Below are 25,682 nucleotides of genomic sequence, written 5' to 3'. Positions count from 1 at the left end.
TGGCCAATTTCACCGAGCATCATGTCCTCAGAGTTCATTTATGTTGCTGAATTCTTAATATATTATTGTTTACTTCTCATTTGAGTTCTTGGCATTTCAACTATTTTTGAAATAGGAACTTTCTAGATCTCTTGTAAGATACATTTTAATTACCTTCATCTGTTTTATGGACCTCGCTGCTGATCTTTTTTTTTCTGTTCCAATTTTCCCTTATATAGGAAAGAATTACTCGAGTTAATGAGAAAGAACAGACATTTGCTGAATGTGGATGAGTTTCTGTTCCGATCCTGGTTCAGTTTGCTTCCTCTGAGTAACCTGGCTCCTTACATGGAACACTTCATCGATTACCTGAGTCAGTCTCCCCCGCATGTCCTGGATTGTCTTCTAGGGACTTGGTACCGGCTCAAAGGACTTGAGAAAGTCTCCAACAGAAACCTCCAGGTTTGTTCCCTGGAATCGGCTCTTGAGTCTTTGCTTAACAAAAGCAAGTCAAGAACTAATTAGTCAGAGTTTGTGATTTTCCTTTTCTGAAAACCTGACGTGGTAAAAGACTTAGAAATAAGAGACCTGGTGGCGGTGTGGTCAATATTTCTTAGGGTAAAAGTTTGATTTACTTGAGTTTATTCTGTTTCACTAAATGGAATTCAAGAAAACAATAGTCTTGGGTATGTGAGACTGTGTAAGTCAGGGTTAGAAGTTATCCTGCATGCTGGTCCACTTCCTAATTGCTATCTGTCTTTTCCCATTTTGGGGGTGGAAAAAATGGTATAATTTTAAATCCTGAGTTTTATTTGTAAAAGACTAGTATTTGAGCCCCTTAAAATTTGTTTATAGAAAGAAAATTATTATTGTACCTAATTATATTGGATTTTTGGTTCTGTTTTAGCAAAGATGTTGGCATCATGATTAAATCTTCCCCTTTTTTTCTCTTATTCCCAACTCTAGAATATTAAGAATACTTTTAAAATGCTGTTGCACCTTCTGGATATTTATCAGGAAAAGTAAGTAGAAAAGTAAAATGCAGTCTCTCTTGCATAGGGTTATCCCTTATGATTGGCTATATGCTGCTGCTGCTGCTGCTGCTAAGTTGCTTCAGTCATGTCTGACTCTGTGCGACCCCATAGATGGCAGCCCACCAGGCTCCCCCGTCCCTGCGATTCTCCAGGCAAGAACACTGGAGTGGGTTGCCATTTCCTTCTCCAATGCATGAAAGTGAAAAGTGAAAGGGAAGTCACTCAGTTGTGTCCGACTCTTAGCGACCCCATGGACTGCAGCCCGCCAGGCTCCTCTGTCCAATGGGATTTTCCAGGCAAGAGCACTGGAGTGGGGTGCCATTGCCTTCTCCTTATGCCATATTTGCTGTCATTAATGTAAGGCCATAAATTAACATATATTCCACTTCTTTTTTCAAGGTATTGATGTAATCACCCTACTTTTTTAAAAAGAGAAGAGCATAGAAATAAGCTGATATGGTTTTGATTTATTTCCATTTTTTCCTGTGCATTTTGTCATTTATTTTTCAGTGATCACCATCTCATCAGCATTTAGACTTCAAATTTTTTGCAAGTCAGGGAAGTTGATTACAAAACCATCACCCTAATACCAAAACCTGACAAAGATGCCACAAAAAAAGAAAATTACAGGCCAATATCACTGATGAACATAGATGCAAAAATCCTTAACAAAAATCAAAAGTAGCTTTCCATAATTATCTGAAATCATTTGCTTCTGCAAATTTGTGTGAGCTCTGACACTCTGAAGACTCAGTGTAAAAAATGCAAAACAACAGAAATGTACATGTGAGAGAGAAGGTAATTTTTTAGATTCTCAGAGCACTGCCAGGATCGCCTCACCTGAATTCTTAGGGTGTTCAGGGTGGAGGTGGGAGTGTCAGATCTTTATTAACACCAAGCCTGGGACTTCATGGACCCCATTTAATTCTGTGTATTGCAGAATTGCCCTAGTAATTCCTTTCTCTTGCTGCTTTCTAAACCCTCTTCTGATCAGCCCCCTAACTCTCAGCTCTAGTCATGTATCAGCCAATAAGCAGGTCCACACAGAACTGGAAGAGATTTCATGCACAGGACATATACTTCTAGCATTTCTTTCTCTTTCTCCCTCCTGTATCTCCCTGATTTTTTAAAAACTTAGAGTATATTTGAATCTTTGGTAATTTACATCCTTAAAATTTTTTTCAAATAAAGGAATACACTTGGAAATAGTTTAATTTGCTTTTGTTAAAATAGTTCAGACCATAGAGGCAAGCCAAAAGGACTTTTTTTTCCTTTTTATCTTAGCCACAAGTTCAGCATAAATGGAAATGTTCTGGATGTTATCCAAATGGGATCGAGTACATGCCTTCCTTGTCGGCATTTTAAAGGGAAGGAACTCATCATGAATAATGGGTACTGTTTGCTAATTCCTCGTAAATTATTTCATTCATTTCTCTCAACTCTTTGTGGGTTAGGATTCTTGAGGAGCCCTTGATACAGCCCTACTTGATTGTGTGCCTGAAACTTCATGAAACTACCTGCAGAATATCAAAAGCCCACACGTTTTATGAGATGCCTGCCTTATCTGCTGAGATTGTTCGCAGAATTATTATACTTAAACCTCTGGTGGTAAGTGGAACACGTACACATAATGTCGTACTGAGGAGAACAATGGAACCTGAGGCATCCTCTATTCAAAAAGGAGATAGGCTGATTCTAGGATTATTGGAATGACAGAGCATCTGGTTCTGCCAACAGATATGTCAGTATATACCTGATGCTGGGCTTTGTCCTGTTCATGAGGCTATTTTGGTAAACCAGGGCTTATGCTGAAGGGAAGAAGAGAGGAAGAAGGCAGTGTAGGAATTAAAATGTAGAGTATTAGCTGTGACTGGGTAAATTCAAGAACCCTGCAAGTGGCCAGGACTTCAAGCAAGAATCTCCCCACCCAAATGCATGTTCATGCCTAATCTTTCCCACCTGAGCCTTTTTCCTGTTCACTGAAACTCAAATACAGTAGCAAGGTCCACACACCTCAGTGCATACCCAGAGCCTTTCCATAGAAACACCACCTTCCAGAACAATCCAGAGTTCTGTGCCCCCTCCCTCCACACCTCCCAGTGGTAAGCACTATCCTGATTACTACCATCACAAGTTAGTTTTACCTGTCTTGGAACTCTTTCCTTTTTTGTGTCTGGGTTTCGTCACTCAGCACGACACCTCTGAGATCCAGCTGTGATGTTGCGAGTGTCCACAGCTCATTTATTCCCATTGTGTGGTCTTCACCCAGTGGAGTTTGAGCTTCCACATGAAGGCGATAGACAATTTCCTATTTAGATCAACCATTTATTTGTTAACCATTTGACAAGTCAAAACTCTGACATTCATGATGCAAAATAATTAAGTGTATGTTTTAACTTTGTTCCTTTTAGTTTTTCTTCTTTAAAATACCAAGGGAACATTTAAAAATAGGTCTTATTGGTAAGATGATTGCTTTCTCCTGAAGCAGGTATTATTTAAACCATCATAGGCAGGTGCCAATTTCTAGATAAACTGTGTTCAAGAAATTTGATATTTATCAGTTGACCCCAGGGAAACGAGGCTTTTCAGGAAAGAGTCCCAGGGGTGGGGACATGGGTTTCCTCCTGGCCCTAGCATGTCACTTGGGGACAGGGTTTACACGAGCTTGGCTCTCTGAGCTTCTGGAAGCTCTGAGCCCGTGGTGCCCCTTCTCCGTGTCTGTCAGCCTTTCTCCATTCAGAGTCCAAGAGGTCTACTGGTTGGCGAGGCAGCATCGCCTCTATAATAGTTACCTGGGGTCACTTGAGGGGGCATCCATGCCACTGCTTCTCCTACCTCAACCCCCATGCTGTCCACCCAGAGTGAACCCGAACGCCAGGGAAATGAAAGTGCTGTGAATGTGCAGGTTCTGCCAGGTGCTCAGGTGGCATCAGCCACAGAGGCGGGTGGAGAAGTATCTGGATGATCCTTTGGGTCTGCCGTGTGGGGTCAGTTCAACTCCATCTCTCTCTTGTGGTGACAGGATTCAGCAGGAGGGCCTGGAAATGAAACTGGAAAGAAGTATTCAGTAAAAACGGTCTTCCAGGGGACCCTCGCTGCGACAAGATCTTGGCTTCGGAAAAATTTTAAGAAGAGTATGTTCCAGGCTGGGTATTTTTATTTTTCACCTGTCACCTTCGCTTACAGCGAGGAGATTGAGGTAAGCCAGTCCAGTGGAGGGGACACAGGGGTCTCCTCTGCAGAATGGACAGCTGCTCCCCTAACAGGACTGAGAGCATGGGCTCCCTGGTGGGTGGACTGTGGTCCCCACATCAGTGGTGAGGTGGCGGGATGGGGCAACAGAGCTTGTTGGGACATGGTGGCCAGTGGGGAAGGGCATTCACGTCTGATGCTGTGCTACGGTTATGGGTCAGGTTATGATGTTGATAGTAGAAAATAAGATGAGAGCAAGACCTCCATGAAAGGGAAACTGGGCTGAGCGGCAGCTGAAGGTGAGGAAATTAGAAATCAGATCCAAAAGGTTGGGAGGCAGTGAGAGCTTCCAGAAACCGAGATGTGCACAGAATCCTGTCCTGGGAAGGAGGAGAAAGGGCCTAAAGACTGTTGGCTCTAGAACAAAGTTCTAGAAAATGCCGCAAGCAAACCAAGCAAGTGGCCCCCTGACTTCATTGTGCCAGCCTTCAGTAGGCCGTTGCCTTCCAGCAGTACTTTAATAGGATCATCGTATACTGTGAGTATGATTTAAAAAGCAACAACAGTTCCTAGTTTGAACCTCTGAAAAGGCCTAGAGATCGTAACACCTAGGTCTGTGAGCACACTCAGCCATGGCTTCTAAATGCCATCCCCCTCCCAAAAAATAAATCTCCTCTGGAAACAACAGCAGATTCTAGAGGTGGAACTGAAGAAGCGCAAGGCCAGCCTCGAATACCTTGTATTGCCTTAAAGGAAAAGTACTTTAGGGCCCTCCTATAGTCCAGTGCTTAAGAATCTGCCTGCCAATGCAGGGGACACAGGTTTGATTCCTGGTTTCGGAAGATCCCACATGCCAAGGAGCAACTAGGCCCATGTGGCACATCTACTGAAGCCTACATGCCTAGAGCCCATGCTCCGCAATAAAAGAAGCCATCGCAATGAGAAACCTGTACACTACAACTAATGAGTAGCCCCCACTTTCTGCAGAGAGAGCTCGTGCGCAGCAACAAGGACTCAGCACAGCCAAAAATAAAGAAAACTTTAGAACAATTGCTTCAAGTTGAGTGGTAACATGTCACAAGGAGACAGGACTAGATCCAATGTGATATCCTAGGTTAGATCCTGGATGGCAAAAGTGTGATTGTGGGAAACAGTGGGGAAATCCAAATAAAGTCAATGGTTTTCTTCATAGTAATCTATAAATGCTAATTTCTTAGTTTTGCCAACTATACTATGGCTTCGCAAGGTGTTGGTACTCAGGGAAATTGGGCTGAGAGTATCTGGAACTCTCCATACTTTGTAATATTTCTGTACATCTAAAATTACTAAATTTTATAAAATAGAAACCAGAAACTAACCTGCAGGGGCTCCCACTAGTCAAATCTGAGGCAATTTAAATGTCAAAATGAATAATGACCAGGAGAGGATTATAATTCATTAAAATTTTAAACATACTTTCAGAAAAAAAAAGGAGAAAAGAGAAATTTTTTTTATAGAAGAATGCTGACCAATAAATGTAGAAGAAACAATTGGAACAGAAAACCATCAAACACCATAATCTTACAAAAGATCATTTCCACAGCCAAAAAAAATTTAGTGAGAATTATGGCATTATTTTACATTTTTTGCAAGTCTCTTTAACATTGAACCCAGTGGAAGACAACTGGATTCTCACATCGGCTCTATGCTCAATCTCTTGCAATTTGTTGTTTTGCTTAAAGTACATGAGGAAAATCTAGTGTCACACAGATGCATAGTTGCAAAAGGAAAATACATTTAAATAGGCTTTAATGAATTTACTTCTTTGATGTTACATTAAAACTCAATAAGTGGTAATTTCTCAAAGGTTCATTACAATGCGGAATTTGTAACAACAGCAATAACTTTTTGTACTCTGTTTTATTAAAATTTATTGATTTATGTTTAAAAACAAACGTAACCACATGAAAAACCCATCAATTCATGACACAGCAGTAATGATTGACTCAGGTAAGAGTCATCCAGGAATGCTGAAATGAGTAGATTAAAAGTGTCAGGGTATAGGCATCCCAGAGGACCTACCACAGATTACACTTTAATACCAAGGAGTGAGCACTTTCTCAAGGGACAGACATGGCAAGGAGTCTCCTGGCCTCCTTGGGGGAGTCTCCAAGGAGAACAGCACCCCTGAGAGAGCAGGTGAGCAGGGGAAGGTGCTGCTATTCTACCCTGCATGACTTATGAAAAGGACATTTTCAGTGCAGCTCAACTTCTTAATGTTCTTGCTCCTGAATCTAATCCTGGAAGAGTTGAGACAGATCATATTGAGAGGTAGTCCAAAGGACAGCCAACCTGAACTTTTCAAAGTTGTCAACATCTGCCATATGATCCAGCAATCTCACACCTAGGCATATATCTGGAGAAAAGTAAAAATTCAGAAAGATACATGCACCCCTATGTTTATAGCAGCACTATTTACAATAGTCCAAACATGGAAGCAACCTAAATGTCCATCAACAGATGAATGGATAAAGAAGATGGGGTACATATAAGCAATTGACTACCAAGGGCTTCCCTGGTAGCTCAGATGGTAAAGAGTCTGCCTTCACTGTGGGAGACCTGGGTTCAATCCTTAGGTCAGGAAGATCCTCTGGGGAAGGAAATGGCAACACACTCCAGTATTCTCGTCTGGACAATCCCATGGACGGAGGAGCCTGGCAGGCTACAGTCATGGGGTCTCAAAGAGTCTGACATGACTGAGCAACTAACACTTTCAATTGGCTACTACTTAGCCAAAAAAAGAATGAAATAATGCCATTTGCAGCAACATGGATGGACTTAGAGTTTATCATATTAAGCAAAGTAAGACAAACACCATATAATATCACTTGTATGTGGAATCTAAAATATGACACAAGTGAATTTATTTACGAAGCAGAGACAGACAGATTTGTGGTTACCAAAAGGGAAAGAGGGTGGTGGAAGGATAAATTAGGAGTTGCGGATTAACAGATACACACTGCTGCTGCTGCTGCTGCTGCTGCTAAGTTGCTTCAGTTGTGTCCGACTCTGTGCGACCCCACAGACGGCAGCCCACCAGGCTCCGCCGTCCCTGGGATTCTCCAGGTAAGAATACTGGAGTGGGTTGCCATTTCCTTCTCCAATGCATGAAAGTGAAAAGTGAAAGTGAAGTCGCTCAGTCGTGTCCAACTCTTTGCGACCCCATGGACTGCAGCGTACCAGGCTCCTCTGCCCATGGGATTTTCCAGGCAAGAGTACTGGAGTGGGTTGCCGTTGCCTTCTCCCAGATACACACTACTACATATAAAATAGAGGAACAGCAGGTTCTATTGTATAACACAGGGAACTATTTAAAACATCCCATATCAACCATAATGGAAAAGAAAAGGCATTGTCAACATCATTAAACAAAGGAAGAAAAAATGGCTGGAGAACTCCTCTAGAAAGGAGACACAATAGCTAAACGCAGTGTTAGTGAACAGTGGGGATGTGGACAGGGAGACTTCCTAGAGAGGAAGATGGGGTACATATAAACAGTTGACTACCTAGGGCTTCCCTGGTAGCTCAGATGGTAAAGAGCTTGCCTGCAATGCCAGAGACCTGGGTTCGATCCTAGAGAAAGTTGTCACCCCTGAGTGAATGGGCCTCAGAGTGACCCTTGTACTTATGTGTGTAACAGAAGGGCCGGGGTGTTGAGAATGCCTGCATAGGATTTAGGGGCCAAGAGGCATGATATCTGCAACTTCTTTCCAATGGATCAGCAGAGAAAATGCCTGTTTCTAGACAGACTATAGGGAGCACAAAAGAGAGATAAAGCAGCCACTTTAAACACTGGGGAGTCTAGCTAAAGGTGTATGGGTGTCCTTGTGCTGTTATTGCAACTTTCACTTAAGTTTGTAATCTTTTGAAATTGAAACAATTCAATTGCTTGAATTCTTTTGAAATCGAAACAATTTAACTGAAAGGAGAGAAATCCTTTCTAGATAAAAATTAGTGGTAGGCCAGTAGTAGTGACCTGGCCCAGTCAGGACTTTTGGTTTTAAAGGCTAATGTGGGTTGCCCTGACTCACCAGTGACACAGCAGATCATTGACAAAATAAGTCAGAACCCAGATGTCCTTGAAGTTCTGTGCTCTTTGATAGCATTCCACTGTGGCAACTAGATGTCTTACTGGCTGTCCCTTACTTGTGGGTTTTGCAGGTCTGGAGGCGACTGGTGGAAATACACTTCCCTGTGGAGCATGGCTGGAAGGAATCCTTGCTGAGGGACTTGGAAGGGAGGTTCAAACAGGTACCAAAAATTAAGGGGTATTCTTTTCGGAAGTTGGTAAAACCAAATCGTGAGGAACAATAAACACACGTGATGACTGCATTTGAGTGGACAGGACATGGGGTTCAGGTGACTCTGTTTCTGATTCAGCCTTAATTGTTTGACCACAGATGACATACCAGAGAAGAATAAAGGCATGGGATCTGGGCACCAGGGGAATCCTGGGCATGGGTAGAGTTCTAATAGGCACTAACTATGTGCTGTCACTCTAAGTGGCCTGTTGGTGACAAGAACCTTATTAAGCCCAGTGACAAGTGGGAAAAACATACAAGTGCTCCTCATTTTTAATTAAAGCCTGTGACCCTAGAAAATTCAGGTTTTAAAAAAGAAGATATGAGAGTTTTATGTGTAATTGTTAAATGGGTCTTTATAGGGAAAGAGAAGCAAGGAAAAAATCCTTTAAAAAATTGTACTGTTTTTGGCAAGCTGCTGTGCCAGATACTTTTCCTGCAAAGTGGGTATTTTAGCCATTTTGGTCTTATTTGAATTTTAGCCTTCTTGGTCTAATGGTTAGAAGCAGAAGACATGCTTCTTGCGGGATGAGAAGCAGGCCAAGGTAATGGGCAGCTGATAATACCATATTAGGAAAGTGAAAATTACTAGGGTGTTTTCATTGCACAGAGTCTGAGAGTTCAGCATCCCTAACCTCTCACACCCTTGTCTTCCCGTCTTGCAGGAGATGCCTTTTTTCCAGATTTGTGCCTTCTGCAATTCTAACTGGGATGCCACAGGTGCAGAAGACAGTGTGGCAAAATGCTTTGAGATGTGTGCCATTGAAGCTGTGGGCTTGGTCTGCCAGGTGAACAACCTTTCCCACTAAGAACTGCATTTGTGTTCACACTTGCTTTATGACATCACCAGCCAAAAGTTATTAAGCACCGCTGGTTCTGAGACCCTGGTACCCATGCGAAGTATGGGCTCTGGACATCTCCCTCCCCACCCTGAAATCCAGTACTCTCTACCCACTCTGTGAAATGCCACTCAGCTTCCTGCTGTTGTTTGGCACCAGAGCAGCTCACGTGTGACCTCCAGCAATCTTTCAGGCTGCTCCTGAATTCCCTGTTGTTATTAATGCCACCCACCCATCCTTGGTTTTATTCTTGCTGATAACACTAGCTTAGCATGCAATAAGGGCTTCCCTGGTGGCTCAGATAGTACAGAATCTGCCTGCAATGCCAGACACCTGGGTTCCATCCCTGGGTTGAGTTAACAAAGCATTATGGAAGAAAAATGCATACAGTTGAAAAGATTTTATCAATTAACTTAGAAAAAGAATTAAAATATGTATGATGTTTGTAGGCAGCTTTAAAAGAATTTCAGTTAAAAATACAAAAGATACCCATATTAATAGTTTACTTGTATTGTGTTTGATGTTTTTCATAATGTAAAAGTCCCAAGAAAAATAGCATTGAGCCAGAGAAAAGCATTCTTTAAGAAATTTAAGCATTTTATTTGTTCTTTTGGGTGCTCCTTTTTTTTTTTTTTTTGAGACATTGTATATGGGCCTTCCTGGTAAAGAATCGCCTGCAATGCAAGAGACCCCAATTTGATTCCTGGGTCAGGAAGATCCCCTGAAGAAGGGATAGGCTACCCATTCCAATATTCATGGGCTTCCCTGGCAACTCAGACTGTAAAGAATCTTCCTGCAATGCAGGAGACCTGGGTTTGATTCCTGAGTTGGGAAGATCCCCTGGAGGAGGCCATGGCAATGCACTCCAGTAGTTTTGCTTGGAGAATCCCCATGGACATTGGAGCCTGGTGGGCTACAGTCCATGGAGTGGCAAAGAGTCGGACACACTGAGCAACTAAGCATAGCACAGCATGACTAATTATAAGAGATTTCTGAAATGCTGTTGGGTGAGTAATTTACTTCTGTTATTCAAAAATAAACTAACCAAAAAATCTTCTAAATGTCTCTTTCTTTATTTATTTTCTTATAGTCTCAAACCAGTATCCTTGAGAAAATCTCTTATAATAACTCACGAAAATGTGACACCATTGTTTCTGCTGTGATCAGTAAGTCCTGGCCAAGAAGTGGAGGGGAATTTGTAGACAACATGGGTGAGGTTTTGAATCATCTGCTCATATGGCCAGACATCAAGCATCTCTTCAAGTTGTGTGGTATGTTCATGAGGGTGCTGGGAACATCTGTTCTGTCCAGTGGCACCTCTTGACTCAAGATTGGGGGCAAAGTATTTGACCTGTTAGTCAGTTAGATTGGGTTGATGTTGGATGGAAGGACCCAGGAAGGCTCAGAGCATTTGGATTATAATTAAGAACTAACACTGAAAGCCACCATTCAAGCAAAACCTGCAGAACACCATCTTTGTGCTGACATTGTACCTTTGAAGTGGTCCTGAAAAGATTACATTTGTGTCTTTTAAATTAATAGATCTTATATTTTAGAACAGCTTTAAGTTGACAGAAAAATTGAGCAGAAAGTACAGTGTTCCCATATTTACTTGCTCCACACACAAAATTTCCTGTATTATTAATATTTTGCTTCAGTGTGGCATGATTGTTTTAACTGATGAGCCAATATTGATACATTGTTAATGTCAGCTAAAGAAAACAGTCACAACCTAAAAGTTGAGAGTTGTGTGTGTTTTTGTTTTCCCATGGGAATTTTTAGGACTTCAAGCACAGGGGACAGCTTCTCAAGCAACCCTGGGAAAACTGCTCCAAGGAGGAAGGGGTAGGAGTCATGCTATATAGAAGTTTGCAATAAGGGACAGGTAGTCTGAACGTCAAAAGATTATTGTTAATTAAGGAAAACCAGATATTTCAAGTTAAGAAATTTATCACTTTTCTATGTATAGGAAGATGCAAGAGTCTGGGCTTACTGAAATCATTACTTTCATATGCATCTCAGTGGCTGATGGATGCCAGATGGAAATATGGAATGACTTTGCTTTATTCTATGGAATTTGGGGCAAAGCAATGAAGAATTTATTGGAAATCCAATAATGTGAGAAGGAAGTGGGGTGCCTACCATTTTAACTCTGTTCTTAACTTGGTCAGGAACCAATGAGAAAATATTAGCAAATATTACCAAGGAAGGCAAGAAGTTGATGGCCACTGCGGACTCTGTGTTCACAAAAGTTACAAGTGACCTCATCAATGGAACGATTTTAGTTGGACAATTGGAGCTGATTGTAAAACACATGAATCAGTTCTTCGACCTCTGGCATTTAAGTAAGTATCAAGTTGAGATGTGACTTCAGGCTCCTAAGGGTTTAGGAGCTAAGAAGCTTCTGTGTTTGCCTGTGTGTCTTACAGACGTAATCTTTGTGGTCTTTATGATGAGTGGCTCTTCTCACCAGAAAGTTGACAGGGGATGACTTCTAATCTTCAGGAAAATATTGGGAAAGTGATAAAATACTGACCACATAAGAGGACTGGTTGTTTTTATTCCATGCTGCTGACACGGGGACATCTTGGAGTGGCCATGCATGCAGCCCCCGGCATCACACAGCCCAGCATGTGGGGCATATTCATGGGCAGTTTGAGAAATGGCTTGCTAAAAAATGGAAATTTGTTTGTTCTACTGGGTTCCTTTCCTTTTTTTCCCCCAGAGAATAAAAGTCTTTCAGCCCAAGAGAAAGAAGACATTCTGAATCTGAGAAAGAAAGAACTGGACACTCTAGAGAAAGAGAAGACATATGTTGACTCTCTTCTGAAGTTGTGTGGGAGGGTAAAAGATCTGATAAAAGGTGACATTTTAAGCATTAAAATAAACAAAATCGAAAGGTCCCCAGGGGAGAAAGGTCAAAGGAGAATATGATTTAAAAAAACATACCACAGTAGCAGCCATTTATCTTGGAAGGGAGGCTTTTTCTAACGTATTAATTTTTAATAAAGTTAAAAACTTTTTGGTAACTACCGACATAGCTCAAAATAGCATGCTTCTTGATTTTCAGGTTTAAACATTATCATTTATGGAAAATTAGGATTTAAATCTCCTTATTTTTCAAATTTCTGTCTTTTACACATAGGCTTTCCTATCTCCTTTTCCTCCAATTTTATCATAATTTGAATTAGATCAGTCCTCAGGGTTTAAATGTCACATCTGTGTAAATGCACTTTTCACACCTGAGCCATGAAATAGGCCATGATTCTCTCCTATTTCTTGTGCAAACTGTTTTCTCTAGATTTAAAATTATTATCTTGTCCTATGCTTTGTTTTCAATGTATTTATTTTTTTTAATTCAATGCCAGATTCTTTACCAACTGTTTTAATTTCCTCAAAAGGAGATCCATTTGATTTTTCAGATAGAATCTTGCCAAACTGGAGATAAGCACTCCTAGGGGTATCTTCAGAGAAGGCAATGGCATCTCACTCCAGTACTCTTGCCTGGAGAATCCCATGGACGAAGCAGCCTGGTAGGCTGCAGTCCATGGGGTCGCTTAGAGTAGGACATGACTGAGTGACTTCACTTTCACTTTTCACTTTCATGCATTGGGGAAGGAAATGGCAACCCACTCCAGTATTCTTGCCTGGAGAATCCCAGGGACAGGGGAGCCTGTTGGGCTGTGCTGTCTGTGGGGTCGCACAGAGTCGGACATGACTGAAGTGACTTAGCAGCAGCAGCAGCAGCAGCAGCAGCAGCAGGGGTATCTTGCCTCTCTTCTCAGCTGGATCTGTATCCTGGGTCTCATGGCTCCCTGCTCTCACTCCTGTGTTTTAGTGAAATACACACTCTGTTTCTCCTGAGAAAGGAGCCCAGGAGTTCTTGCCTGTCTGAAAACATCTGCCTTCACAGGAGATCTGTTGTTTGGTGCAGATCTTTCCTTCAGGATTTGGAGTTCGTGGCTCCATTGTCTCTGCAGGGTCACTGTTCAGAGTCAGTTGGGATTCTAACCCTTTGTGGATTACATATTTTCTCCCTGGAAGCTCTCGAGATTTTTTTTTTTTTTTGTCCCCCTTATTCTGAAATATCATAATGATGTTCCTTGGAATGGGTCTCTTACCCATCTGCTGTACTGGGCATACTTAAGTGGGTCTTTGTAATCTAGAAATCCAAGTCCTTGAGTTCTGGGGAAACTTCTTGTGTTAGTTAAGTGATTACTTTTTCTCTTGCTGGAATGCACAGTTGGATATTGGACCTCCTGGAATAGTCATCTAACTTCCATACATTTTCTGTCCTATTTTTCATGTCTGTGCCTTTTGTTCTGTTTTCTGAGCAATTTCCTTAATTTTCCTTATATGCTTTCCATTAAATTTTTAACTTTCTCTTCTTACTTGTATTTAATTTACAGAACTCTTTTTGCTTTGAGTGATCCTTTTTCCATACTATCCTGTTCTGGTTAATGGTTATAGTATCATATCTTTCCAAGATTTTTGATTTAGAGATTTTCTTTTTCTTAGTTTCCTCTTTCCTCCAAATTGCTTTTATTTCTTGGTATGTTTTAATGTCTATTTTTCATGTTTAAGACTTTGCCCCTCTGTCTAGAATTCTTTTTTATCTGTTTATATTAAGAGAGAGGACTAACGCCCTGGTGGGGGATTCTGAGGATGGAGTGGCTAGGCTTTGAAATAGCCTGTATCTTTAGCTCCTCTCTCTTGGGCTGCTCAGATCGCCAGTCTCTTGCCTGGAAGATATAGGGCTGCCTGCCACGTCTCTAGGAGTCAAGATAGCAATGAGGGCTGGAGGGTTCTCAGCATCCAAGATGTGTATCTAGCCCCAGTCCTTCCTTCTACTCCCTGTGTCCTCTCTTCTCCTTTCTAGCTTCTCAAATTTAGTGGCACATACCAACTGTTAGCTTCCTGATGAAGAGTAGATGTCTGGAAATGCCTTTATTCTGCCGTGTACCTGAGACCCCCCAATCCAGAGAGCCCTCTGTGTTATCCTTAAACCACCTGTTGCATGTCAGGGTGGAGGAGGTGCCACCAGCCTGCTGTATGGAATGGGTGGGGATGAAAATGAGCCTGTTTGATGACTTGTTATGCAGACTTTCAGCCCAGTCCTCCTTATTTCATCACCACCTCCCAAATTCCAGCATCTGTGCAGCCAGGGTCTGTGCATGTGGGAAATTCTGTGATGACAGACACCTGGCAGAATCTCAGGATTCCCCACTATGGGCTAAGACCCCAAGTTCTCAGGCTTGGAACATTGTTTACCCTCAGCACATCTGCTTTTCAAGTTCCAAAGTTTTGTTGCTGTGGTCTCCTTTACTATACAGCCTTGTTGCTTTATGGCTTTTGAAAAGCAATCTCAGTTCTATTATTGCAGCAGGATTTGGGGAGGGAGTGGAAATGTGCAGATTTCAAATGGCCATCTTCACCCAGAAGGTGCAAAGCCTTCTTTGTCATGAAAATTGATTTTTCATGGAGGGTGGAGATTTAGGGATGCTCACTGAGAAAAAATGCCAGCAAGTGTATCCACTTGCATTTCCTTAAGAGCAGAAAGGGGAGTGAAAACTGGGAAAGTAAAATAAAATGATATTGTGAACAGAGTTTGACTTGACATTCTCTTATGGTTTCAAAAGTGGATTTTGGAGAGATTGCTGAAAGATATTCGGAAGACCTCAGTGGGAAAAAGTTAAACCAAGTTGTGACAGTGAGCTTATCAGCCACCTCCCTCGACTCAACGTGGGCAACATGTTATAACCTGAGCCCCGAAGTCCAAGAAATGGCCAGAAACGCATATTTGCTAAAGGACAGTCACATCTTCCCAATCTTCTGGGCAAAGGCTGCACAGGAGCTGAGTGAGCCAGAAGAGAACTTGGAAAGGAAGATATTTCAGCCTGAAGAGGTGTATGAATATTTATATTGTCCTTGTTTCAAAAGGTTTACAAAACTATATCAGGATCTGAAGTCAGGGGAGGTCACCTTTGGGGAGATCAATGACATCTTCAAGGACTTTGTAAATAAATACAGCGACCTAACTGAAGACCTCCAGATCATGTCGGCTCTGGATCCCAGAGACCAGAAGGATTGGTTCAAGGAGCGAGTCCAGCAGATCAAGGAATACCATCACCTGCATCAGGCTGTCGACTCAGCCAAGGTCATCCTGGAGGTCAAAGAGAATTTGGGCCTGACTGGTGACTTCGGTGTTCTCCACACTTTACTAAGCTTTGTAAGTTATTTACTGGGGACTCCTGGGCATAAGGGTGGCAGGGATCCTGGGCTTCTTGCTTTTAAAAACTGAGTAAGATGAGTTCACAGATTACTCAGGGTTATTTGTATTATTTGATGCCCAAATATGTCAAGATATTTGTTTTTACCTTTGTTTACCAATAGTGTGACTGTTCTTTGGCTAATGAGGGTTTCCTTAGATCAGCAGGAGGATCATGAATTTAGGAAAAGGCAATGATCCTCTTTGGTCATCAGGTATTTGGAAAGAGTGTCCTGAGTTCTTTAGGTTCTATAAGCAAAAAAAGCCATTTGTTTTGTCGACTTTCCATAGCTAGTACTTAACTCGGTGTGGTATGTGCTAAATTATTTGTATTACAGTTAAGAAGTGAGTCTTTTGCCTTATGACTTTTAGGGTGGGCATTTTTAAGGTATATGGTGATCTATATTATTGCATGAACAGGTGTGATGATGACTAAAATTTAGCCCAAAGTTTGGAATTACATAAGCTTGAATCCCAGCAGCATGTTCTTGAGTAGATCACTGTCATTTCTTTATCTAGAAAACAGGAAAACTTACAAGATGCACCTGGCTGGGTTCTTGCACAGGTTTTCTTAGCAGAATCCCAGATGTAGAGGAATTGTGGTTAGTATGGATGAAGTGGGGACAGCAAGGGTGGCTACAGTATCCAATCTGGGATAAGAGGTTCATGTATATGTCAGTCCTGGATGATTGTGGAAAGGACTATTGGGATGGTCAGGACTGCTGTTCTTGGGGGTCCAGGAGCCAGTTCTAGCCCACATACTGCCGTGTCTTTCAGACTGTCTTTGACAACTCTCTTTGATAACTGTCTTAGACTGACTTGGACAAAATTTGCCATGAAAAACTCAACCGGATCAACCAGCACATTATCCATGCCAAAAAGCTACTGCAGGATATCAGTGAGACCCGATGTCAGTGTCTGAAGGAGCTGTCCCAGAGGAAGGAGTTCATCGGTTGGGTCCGGGAAGCTCTCAGAGGTACAATCCATCACTGTGGTGGCCAGAAGGCTGGAGAGTAGTTAGATGGTTCACGGGTGGTCTTCCTAAACTTACTGGCAGTCACTCCCTTGATCATGTTCTGAGTAAAGGACTGTGAGACACATTCTGCATTTTTTAAATTGAAATATATTTACCATACAGTATTGTATCTAATTAGGGTGTATGGCACATTGATTTGATCCATTTATATACTGTAATATGATTACCATTGTAATGATAATTAGCCCCCATCACATCCCATAATTTTCCTTTCCTTTTAGTGATTGAAATATTAAGATTTAGTCTCTTAGCAAGTTTTCATCTGTATTCTTTAGGTAAATGTGTGAGATGTGCATAGTTGTTGTGGATAGAATTTATATCAAGACAGTATCACTCCTTTGCTGGTGTAAAAGCTATTTCCTTGGCTACTTTTTTCTCTCTCACTCTGGATTCTTGCTGTGAACAGCAGCACATTTTCTTAAAAATTGTGTCCCTTTAGCTTTTTCTTCGTGTTGAGTTTTACTAGAAGCTAAGGCAACTTGTCTAGACTTAATCACATCTACTTGTCATTGTGCATGGGTTTGGCAGTATTTTCAGCTCTGTGGTTTGGGTGATTTGGGCAGAATTAATTCATGGAGGAAGGGAAGAGGCAGGAAAGAAGGAAGGTGGGTGGCCCTGGTATAAAGGGACAGGGGATGGGCTGCGTTCTCATCTCATCCCAGCCTCACTGCTTTCAGCTGTGGGCTCCTCAGGCTACTGCAATGCCCCAGCTTTGATTAGCAAGCAGCGGTTTTTTATAGATAACTGTCAACATGTTTTCTTACCAGCTCAGCATTGTGTGTGTGCTCAGTTGCTCAATCATGTCTGACTCTTTGTGACTGTAGCCTGCCAGACTTTTCAACCCATAGAGTTTTCCAGGCTATAATATTGGAGTGGGTTCCCATTTCCTTCTCCAGGGTATCTTCCCAACCCAGGGATGGAACTCTTTCTCTTGCATCTCCTGAAGTGGCAGGCAGATTTTTACTTTTTTTTTTTTTTTTTTACCATTAGTGCCATCTGAGAAACTCTAGTACCATCTAAGCTTTTTTTCCCCCATAATTAAATGACAATATAATGTGAATTACATGAAATAAAACTCACAAAATACCCATGAAATGCCCAGACATTGATGCTATTCGGTAAGGTCAGGTATTGGTCAGAATATCAACATAAATGGCAAAAGAAAAAGGCCCCAGGTTCTTATTGAAAGCAAAAAAATGGATAAAACCCTAAAATCCACTAAATATCCATTTATAGCATCAGTAATGGAGAAGGAAATGGCAATCAACTCCAGTATTCTTGCTTGGAGAATCCCAGGGACAGAGAAGCCTGGTGGGCTGTCATCTATGGGGGTCGCACAAAGTCAGACATGACTGAAGCGACTTAGCAGTAGCAGCAGCATCAGTAAGGAGCACTGTTCCAAATTTGAGGCTCCTATCATCACAGGGAGCCCTACATTCATCTACCCATTCTGCCCCAGGCATCACCGAGCTGAAGGTGTTCGTAGACCTGGCCTCCATCTCTGCGGGGGAGAATGATATTGACGTGGACCGGGTAGCTTGCTTCCACGATGCTGTGCAGGGTTACGCGCCCCTGCTGTATGAGCTGGACACCAGTGCGGGTTTTGATGAGTTCGTGCAACACCTGAAAGAGCTGTGGAAGGCTCTGGATAATGACCACAACCTGCCCACGAAACTGGTGAGTCTTATTTCTGGCTCCAGAGCAGGTTAAGTTTAGTGAAGCATCACTTAGAAACACTAGGGGCACAATTGCAAATATTGCACACTCACATGGCAGGGGGTTTTTTGTGTGTCATTTTAAATATATATATATATAATTTAAGTATAGTTGACTTACAGTGTTTCAGGTGCAGAGCAAGGTGATTCAGTTATACAAATACACATATGCTATTTTTGAAATTATCTTCCATCATAGGTTATTATAAGATACTGACTGTGGTTCCCTATGCTATACAGTAAATTTTTGTTGCTTGTTGCATATCTATTTTTTAATTGGAAATCTAATATTCTATTCACACTAAGCCAAACAAGTGGAATCAAAATGTCATAATTTTTTTAGGTAAGCAAAAATTCATGTTTTCTAAAAAATATATATATATATATATATATATATTTATATATATACACACACACAAAGGACTTCCCTAGTAGCTTAGCTGGTAGAGAATCGCCAGCAATGCAGGAGACCCCGGTTTGATTTCTGGGTTGGGAAGATCCCCTGGAGAAGGGATATGCTACCCACTCCAGTATTCTTGGACTTCCATGGTGACTCAGACTATAAAAATTCACCTGCAATGCAAGAGACCTGGGTTTGACCCTGGGTCGGGAAGATCCCCTGGACAAGGGCATAACAACCCACTCCTGTATTCTTGCCTGGAGTAGAGGAGCCTGGTGGGCTACAGCCCATGGGGTCACAAACAGTTAGACATGATTGAGTGACTACAGCACAGCACATGTATACAAAAGCTTTTCTACTGCATTTGATAAAGGCTTGAGAAAGAACATAAATAAAAAAAAGAAGAGATGGAGAAACTGGAAAACGTAAACTAAATTAAATGGAAGCACCAAATATGAAATAGAAAAAGTGAAACTAGATAAAAGTAAAAGACCATCATATAGTCCAGTTGTTTTTAAACATGACTTCTCATTAGAAACATATCTGAAGCTTTGGAGAAAAAAGCAATACCTGAGCATTTGTATTTTTCAAATAATTTTTAAGATAATTCGGATAGGCATCTGGATTTTAAAATATGATTACAGGTTTTTCTAATAGATCCTAGTTTTGGTGATAAAGAGTTTTATTAATTTTCTGTTGACCAATCATGATACAATGGTATTAAGTAAGCAATAGTTACATGATCACAGTAGTAAAAGATATTTATCAGTTTTCACAGTCAATAACCAGACAAAAAATAAAAGATAATTACAACTGTAAGCCATAATGGGAACTTGATTAACTTAACAATATAACATAATTACATACAGTTTGGGGGGGTCATGCATAATGATGTGGTAAGTGGAGGTGCATACCTGCACATGTTTTCAGCCACACAGCCAGTCTATATCTTTTGGTTGGTGCATTTAATCCATTTACATTTAAGGTAATTATCAATATGTATGATCCTATGACCATTTTTTGAATTGCTTTGGGTTTATTTTCTGTAGGTCTTTTCCTTCTCTTGTGTTTCCTGCCAAAAGAAGTTCCTTTAGCATTTGTAGTAAAGCTGGTTTGGTGGTGCTGAATTCTCAAAACTTTGGCTTGCCTGGAAAGCTTTTGATTTCTGCATCAGATCTAAAGGCCAGTCTTGCTGGGTGGAGTATTCTTGGTTGGAGTTTTTTCCCTTTCATCACTTAAAAAATATCATGCCATTCCCTTCTGGCTTCTAGAGTTTCTGTTGAGAAATCAGCTGATAGCCTGATGGGAGTTCCCTTCTATGTTATTTGCCGTTTTTCCCTTGTTGCTTTTAATATTTTATGTCTGTCTTTGATTTTTGTCAGTTTGATTACTATGTGTCTCAGTGTGTTCTGTCTTGGGTTCATCCTTCCTGGGACTCTGTGCTTCCTGGACTTGGTTGACTGTTTCCTTTCCCATGTTTGGGAAATTTTCAGCTATTCTCTTCAAATATTTTCTCATGTCCTTTCTCTCTCTCTTCTCCTTCTGGGACCCCTATAATGAGAATGTTGGTGCATTTAATGTTGTCCCAGATGTCTCTTAGGCTGTCTTCATTTCTTTTCATTCTTTTTTCTATATTCTGTTCTGCAATAGTGATTTCCACCATTCTGTCCTCCAGGTCATTTATTTGTGCTCCTGCCTCAGTTATTCTGCTATGGATTCCTTCTAGTGTATTATTCCTCTCTGTTTGCTTGTTCTTTAGCTCTTGTAGGTCTTTGGTAAACATTTCTTGCATCTTCTTGATATTTGCCTCCATTCTTTTCCTGAGATCCTGAATCATCTTCACTATCATTATTCTGAATTCTTTTTCTGGAAGGTTGCCTGTCTCTACTTCATTTAGTTGTTTTTCTGGGATTTTATCTTGTCTCCTCACCTGGGACACAACTTTCTGCTTTTTCATCATGATTAACTTTCTGTAATGTGGTTTTTGTTTTAGCTGCTATGAGACTGTGGTTCTTGCTTCTTTTCTCTGCCCTCTGATGGATGAGGCTAAGAGGCTTGTGTAAGCTTTTTGATGAGAGGGACTGGCAATGGGAAAAACTTGGTTTTGCTCTGGTTGGCAGGGATTTGCTCAGTAAAGCTTTAATCCAATTATCTGCTGATGGGTGGTGTTGCACTCCCTCCCTGGTAGTTATTTGGCCTGAGGCAATCCAGCCCTGGGGTCTATGAAAGTGAAAGTTAGTCACCAACTCTTTGTGACTCCAGGGACTGTAGCCCACCAGGCTTCTCTATCCATGGGATTCTCCAGGCAAGAATACTGGAGTGGATTGCCATTTCCTTCTCCAGTGGATCTTCCTGATCCAGGGATCGAACCCAGGTCTCTCACACTGCAGGCAGATTCTTTACCAGCTGAGCTACTAGGGAAGCCCAGGGTCTATGGTAGGGTTAATTTTAATGGCGAACTCTTAAGAGGCTTTATGACAAGGGTGACCATCCAGTACTCCCATTTGTATGGCGAGTCCCTGCCATCTCATGCCTCTACAGGAGGCCCTCCAACACTAGCAGATAGTTTTGATTCAGTCTCCTGTGGGGTCACTGCTCCTTTCCTCTGGGTATTGGTCCATGCAAAATTTTGTTTGTGTCCACCAAGATTGGAGTCTCTGTTTCCCACAGTGTTCTGGAAGGCTTATAATCAAATCCTGCTGGCCCTCAAAGCCAGATTCCCTGGGAATTCCCAGTCCCTTTGTTGGATCTCCAGGCTGGGAAGCCTGACATGGGGTTCAGAATGTTCACAATAGTGCAAGAACTTCAGTGGTTTTATTGTTCTCCAGTCTGTGGGTCACCCACCCAGTGGTTTTGGGATTTTATTTTATTATGATTGTGCTCCTCCTACTGTCTTGCTGAAGCTTCTTCTTTGTCACTGGATGTGGGGTACCTTTTTTTGGTGGGTTCCAGCATCCTCCTGTTGATGGTGTTCACCAGCTAGTTGCAATGTTGGTGCTCATGCAGGAGATAAGTATATGTCCTTCTACTCTGCTATCTACATGGCAGATTTTTAATGCAGGGATTTAAAAGGATGTTTTAAAATAGTTTTTCATCCTATATGGAAATGCTTTCTTTGTCCTATTATATTAGAAAAATGGATACAAAATTGCATGTAATTAAGAGTGATCTCTGGGCTGCTTTGGTGTCTCAGAGGTTAAAAAAAAAAAATCCTAATGCAAGAGACTCAGGTTCGATTCCTAGGTCAGGAAGATCCCCTGGAGAAGAAAAGGGCAACCCACTCTAGTATTCTTGCCTGGGAAATTCCATGGGCAAGAGGAGCCTGGATGACTACAGTCCGTGGGGTCACAAAAGAATTGGACACAACTTAGCCACTAAACAACAAGAATAAGGGTGATCTCTACTATGGAAACATATGGGGGAAAAAGATGGACAGGAAATGTGCTAAAATGTCACCAGTGGTTTTCTCTGAATGGAGGTAATTGTTGGTTAATATGCTATATATACATTTTGGTATTTTTCCATACTTTCCACAATTCGTACAGATTCATTTTTAATCAGAAAAGTAAGCATTTCTGTGTACATAAATCAGCTGCACCAGGGTTCAAGCAAGCCTATAGTTCATAACTTGCCTAACAGGGTGGCTGAGGCCCCACCAGGGGTGAAGGAGCAGAAGAGGAATGGCAGGAGCTCACAGAGCTCACGTGCTTGTTTCAGCCAGCATTATCCCCAGTTAGGGGCCCGGCTGAAGGCCACCTTCTCACAGAGAGCTGAGTTCATGCCTGTCGCTCCCCATCCACGTATCCAGGGCACTGGGTGGGAACACAGAGGAACAGCCATTGCAGCAACAGCACGTGACCCAGGAGGGAGAGCCAAAGCCCGTGGCAGTGGTGGGCAGCAGATGAGGGACGCCTCCTCTGTGGGTGATGGCACACTGGGCCAAAGAAGGGGAGGAGGCATCTGTCCCTGGAAGGCAGAGGTGGAGAGAGTGGCAGGAAGAAGATCATGCCTAAGCTTCGGCCCATTTTCTCTCCTTCTGTCCTGACAGCGTGACTCTGCCCGGAACCTCGAGTGGCTGAAGACAGTGAAGGAGAGTCATGGGTCTGTGGAGCTCTCATCCCTGTCCCTGGCCACAGCAATCAACAGCAGAGGCATCTATGTGATCAAGGCTCCCACGGATGGCCAAAAGGTGAGCCTCACATCGCAGGCACAGCTGCAGGAGGCTCTTACGGGCTGCTGTCGTCGGGGGGTTTCTGCCTCCCCAAATCGACCTCTGACTGTGCCCTGTTCCACAGATTTCCCCAGACACAGTTCTGCATTTAATCCTTCCTGAGGGTCAGGAAGGCCACAAGGAGAAGCGAGACTACTCTTTAGAAGAGCTGAAAGAGCTTTTGAACAAATTGATGCTGATGTCTGGCAAGAAAGAACACAGCAATGCTGAAGTCGTAGAGGTATTTTCCGAGGTAAGGATTTGTATCTACATTGGAGCAAGTGTCCTAATCCATCTGTTTGGGCTGAGCACTCTCACTGCTGAGGTGCCTGGGAAGTCAGAAGAGTTGGAGTTTGTTTTTAATTCAAAGGAATCATTCTGCTCTTAAAACTATGGAGAGTGGAGTCAGTGGGTCTTGCAGAGTGCCTGTGCTCTGAATTCATGACCCAAAGAAATGTCCACTTACTCTTTATATCAGCAAGCATCCCAAAATACTTAAAGATGTAGGTGGACATTGTTCATCAAAATCCACAGTAACCACAATGATAAAGGCATATCAGTTTATGTAACAGTCTCTCCTTTTGATTATGAGATTTCTTTCTGTAAAGTTCAGTTATACTTTATGATTGTTGTTGTTCAGTCGCTAATTCATGTCCAACTGTTTGGGACCCCATGAACTGTAGCACATCAGGCTACCCTGTCCTTTACTATCTCCCAGAGTTTACTCAAATTCATGTCCATTGAGTCGGTGATGCTATTTAACCATCTTATTCTCTGAGGCCACCTTCTCTTTTACCTTCAATCTTTCCCAGCATAAGGAAATTATGAAATATAAGTTATCACTTATACTTCATAAACAATATCCTTTATCTGTAAAATGTATTCCTTCCTAAAAGAGAGACTATGGAGATGAGGAAGGAAGACCTTCCGTGATCAATCTCATGCTCGAGATCCCACAGTGAACCATGGAGGACATGAACCCCAGCCCTTCAAATTATAAATCTGTTTGTGTTATTCTAGACTATGTGTTCTCTTGCTGCAGTCAGCTCTGATACCTGCCTTCTGCTTCCATTTGCAACAGGTGTTCTGTAACGTGCAGAGGCTTGTCCAGTCTTTCATAAACCTTTACTCTGCTGGAAACATGCTGTTCAGGGCCTGGTCAGCCGAGGTGTACTGTACCCCCCTAAAGGGTGCCTCCATCCGGCTGGACTTCTGTCTGGGACTCATGGGCCCACTGGTGGAGGGCGGGCCAGTTGTCCAGCTGCTGGAAGCCCTCTGCCGGCAGCTGGAGGACTTCCTGGGCCGCTGGGAGAGATTCGTGGCAGAGAAGCGAGCTGAGCACTTTTACCTCAACTACTACACTGCTGAGCAGCTGGTTTACCTGGGCTTGGAGCTCGGGAGGGAGACGCCCAGCGACGCTGCCCTCACCATGCTCTCCTTCATCAAAGGCAACTGCACCCCAAGGGATGTCTCGGAGGCCTGCAGGGGGCCCAGTGGAAGGGCCAACACCCACCAGGAGAGAACAGTGGTGGAAGACTTGCCACTGTTGCCCTTCTCTGAGTCCAGACTGGTGGACAAGCTGAGGGTGATCATGAAATGCTCGATGACATGCATGCGTGTCTTCCTGCCTCACTGCCTGGACCTGGAGGCCCTTGGCCACTGTCTGGCTCACCTGGCGAGGATGGCTGGACCCCCTGTGCAGCGGGAGCTCTCCCACGGCCTACAGGAGGGCCAGCCCAACCTCATCGTCTGTGGCCACTCTGAGGTGCTGCCAGCCACCCTGGCCATCTACATGCAGACCCCACACCAGCCCCTGCCCACCTACGATGAAGTGCTGCTCTGCACCCCAGAAACCACGTTCGAGGAGGTGGCACTGCTCCTGCGTCGCTGCCTGACCCCAGGCTCCCAGGGACTGGGGGTCTATAGCCTGCTGTATGCGGACCAGCTGAGCTATGAGGTGGCCTGCCGGGCAGAGGCGCTCTTCCGGAGGCTGTGCACACAGCCCCACCGGGAGCACTACCGGCTCGTGATGGTCTGTGACTGTGAGCGGGAGCACTGCTATCTCCCCTCAGCCTTCAGCCAGCACAAGGTCCTCGTCACCCCCCAGGCGCCCCTCAAGGACATCCAGGCCTACCTGGCTCACCACTTCCGAGTCCCGGAAGAGACCCCGTCAGCCGCCTCCGTGTTCCAGGACCACATGTGTGTTGGGATCGTAGCCTCGGAGAGAGCGGGTGTAGGTAATAATGGCTGCTGAGTCCCCCGTCCCAGGGACCATCTGATGGCCCTTCCTTGGTCAGTGGGGAGTGAGGTGAGCTCAGATAAGCCCTTCTGCAGGTGGGGAACTAAGTCCCTGGAGGATTGACTCACCTGAAGTTATAAATCAGGCCCCGCACTGGAGCGGGATACTTATCTCACCTGGTCGCAGCTTGGCTGAGCCATCTTCCTCCTTTAAACTGGCTTCTCTGCTGTTTTTCCTCTTTCTCTCTTTTTTAAGTCAGTTGACTACTGTGGGGTTGATGTGGGTCCTGAGCAGGACAAAGTATATTTCCTCTGTCTTAAGAAGAAAGAGATGCCTCCACCTTCAGTCGCCATCATGATTTCCATTCTGTTGACTGCATCCCTTTAATGGTACTCCCTTCTGTCCAGCGACTCTCGCTCCCCTCCCCCAT

At 43.0% G+C, this 25,682-nt stretch overlaps 1 protein-coding gene across 1 annotated transcript in view; it reads left to right on the top strand.

Moving 5' to 3' along the window:
• LOC109573340 (E3 ubiquitin-protein ligase RNF213-like) overlaps positions 1-25,682 on the top strand; it is a 129,149-nt gene that overhangs the window by 41,887 nt on the left and 61,580 nt on the right. The window contains 15 exon segments of the mRNA XM_070773928.1: positions 219-441; positions 946-1,001; positions 2,468-2,621; positions 4,036-4,212; positions 8,406-8,495; positions 9,211-9,333; positions 10,475-10,655; positions 11,556-11,729; positions 12,110-12,247; positions 15,024-15,613; positions 16,466-16,628; positions 18,148-18,365; positions 22,852-22,992; positions 23,099-23,266; positions 24,095-25,250. Coding sequence (XP_070630029.1) covers positions 219-441; positions 946-1,001; positions 2,468-2,621; positions 4,036-4,212; positions 8,406-8,495; positions 9,211-9,333; positions 10,475-10,655; positions 11,556-11,729; positions 12,110-12,247; positions 15,024-15,613; positions 16,466-16,628; positions 18,148-18,365; positions 22,852-22,992; positions 23,099-23,266; positions 24,095-25,250 — 3,752 coding nt within the window.

Source organism: Bos indicus, chromosome 19 (genome assembly GCF_029378745.1).
Source record: "Bos indicus isolate NIAB-ARS_2022 breed Sahiwal x Tharparkar chromosome 19, NIAB-ARS_B.indTharparkar_mat_pri_1.0, whole genome shotgun sequence".
NCBI lineage: Eukaryota > Metazoa > Chordata > Mammalia > Artiodactyla > Bovidae > Bos > Bos indicus.
The sequence above is the reverse complement of the archived record's forward strand: the minus strand, read 5'-3'. Positions and strand labels throughout refer to the sequence as shown.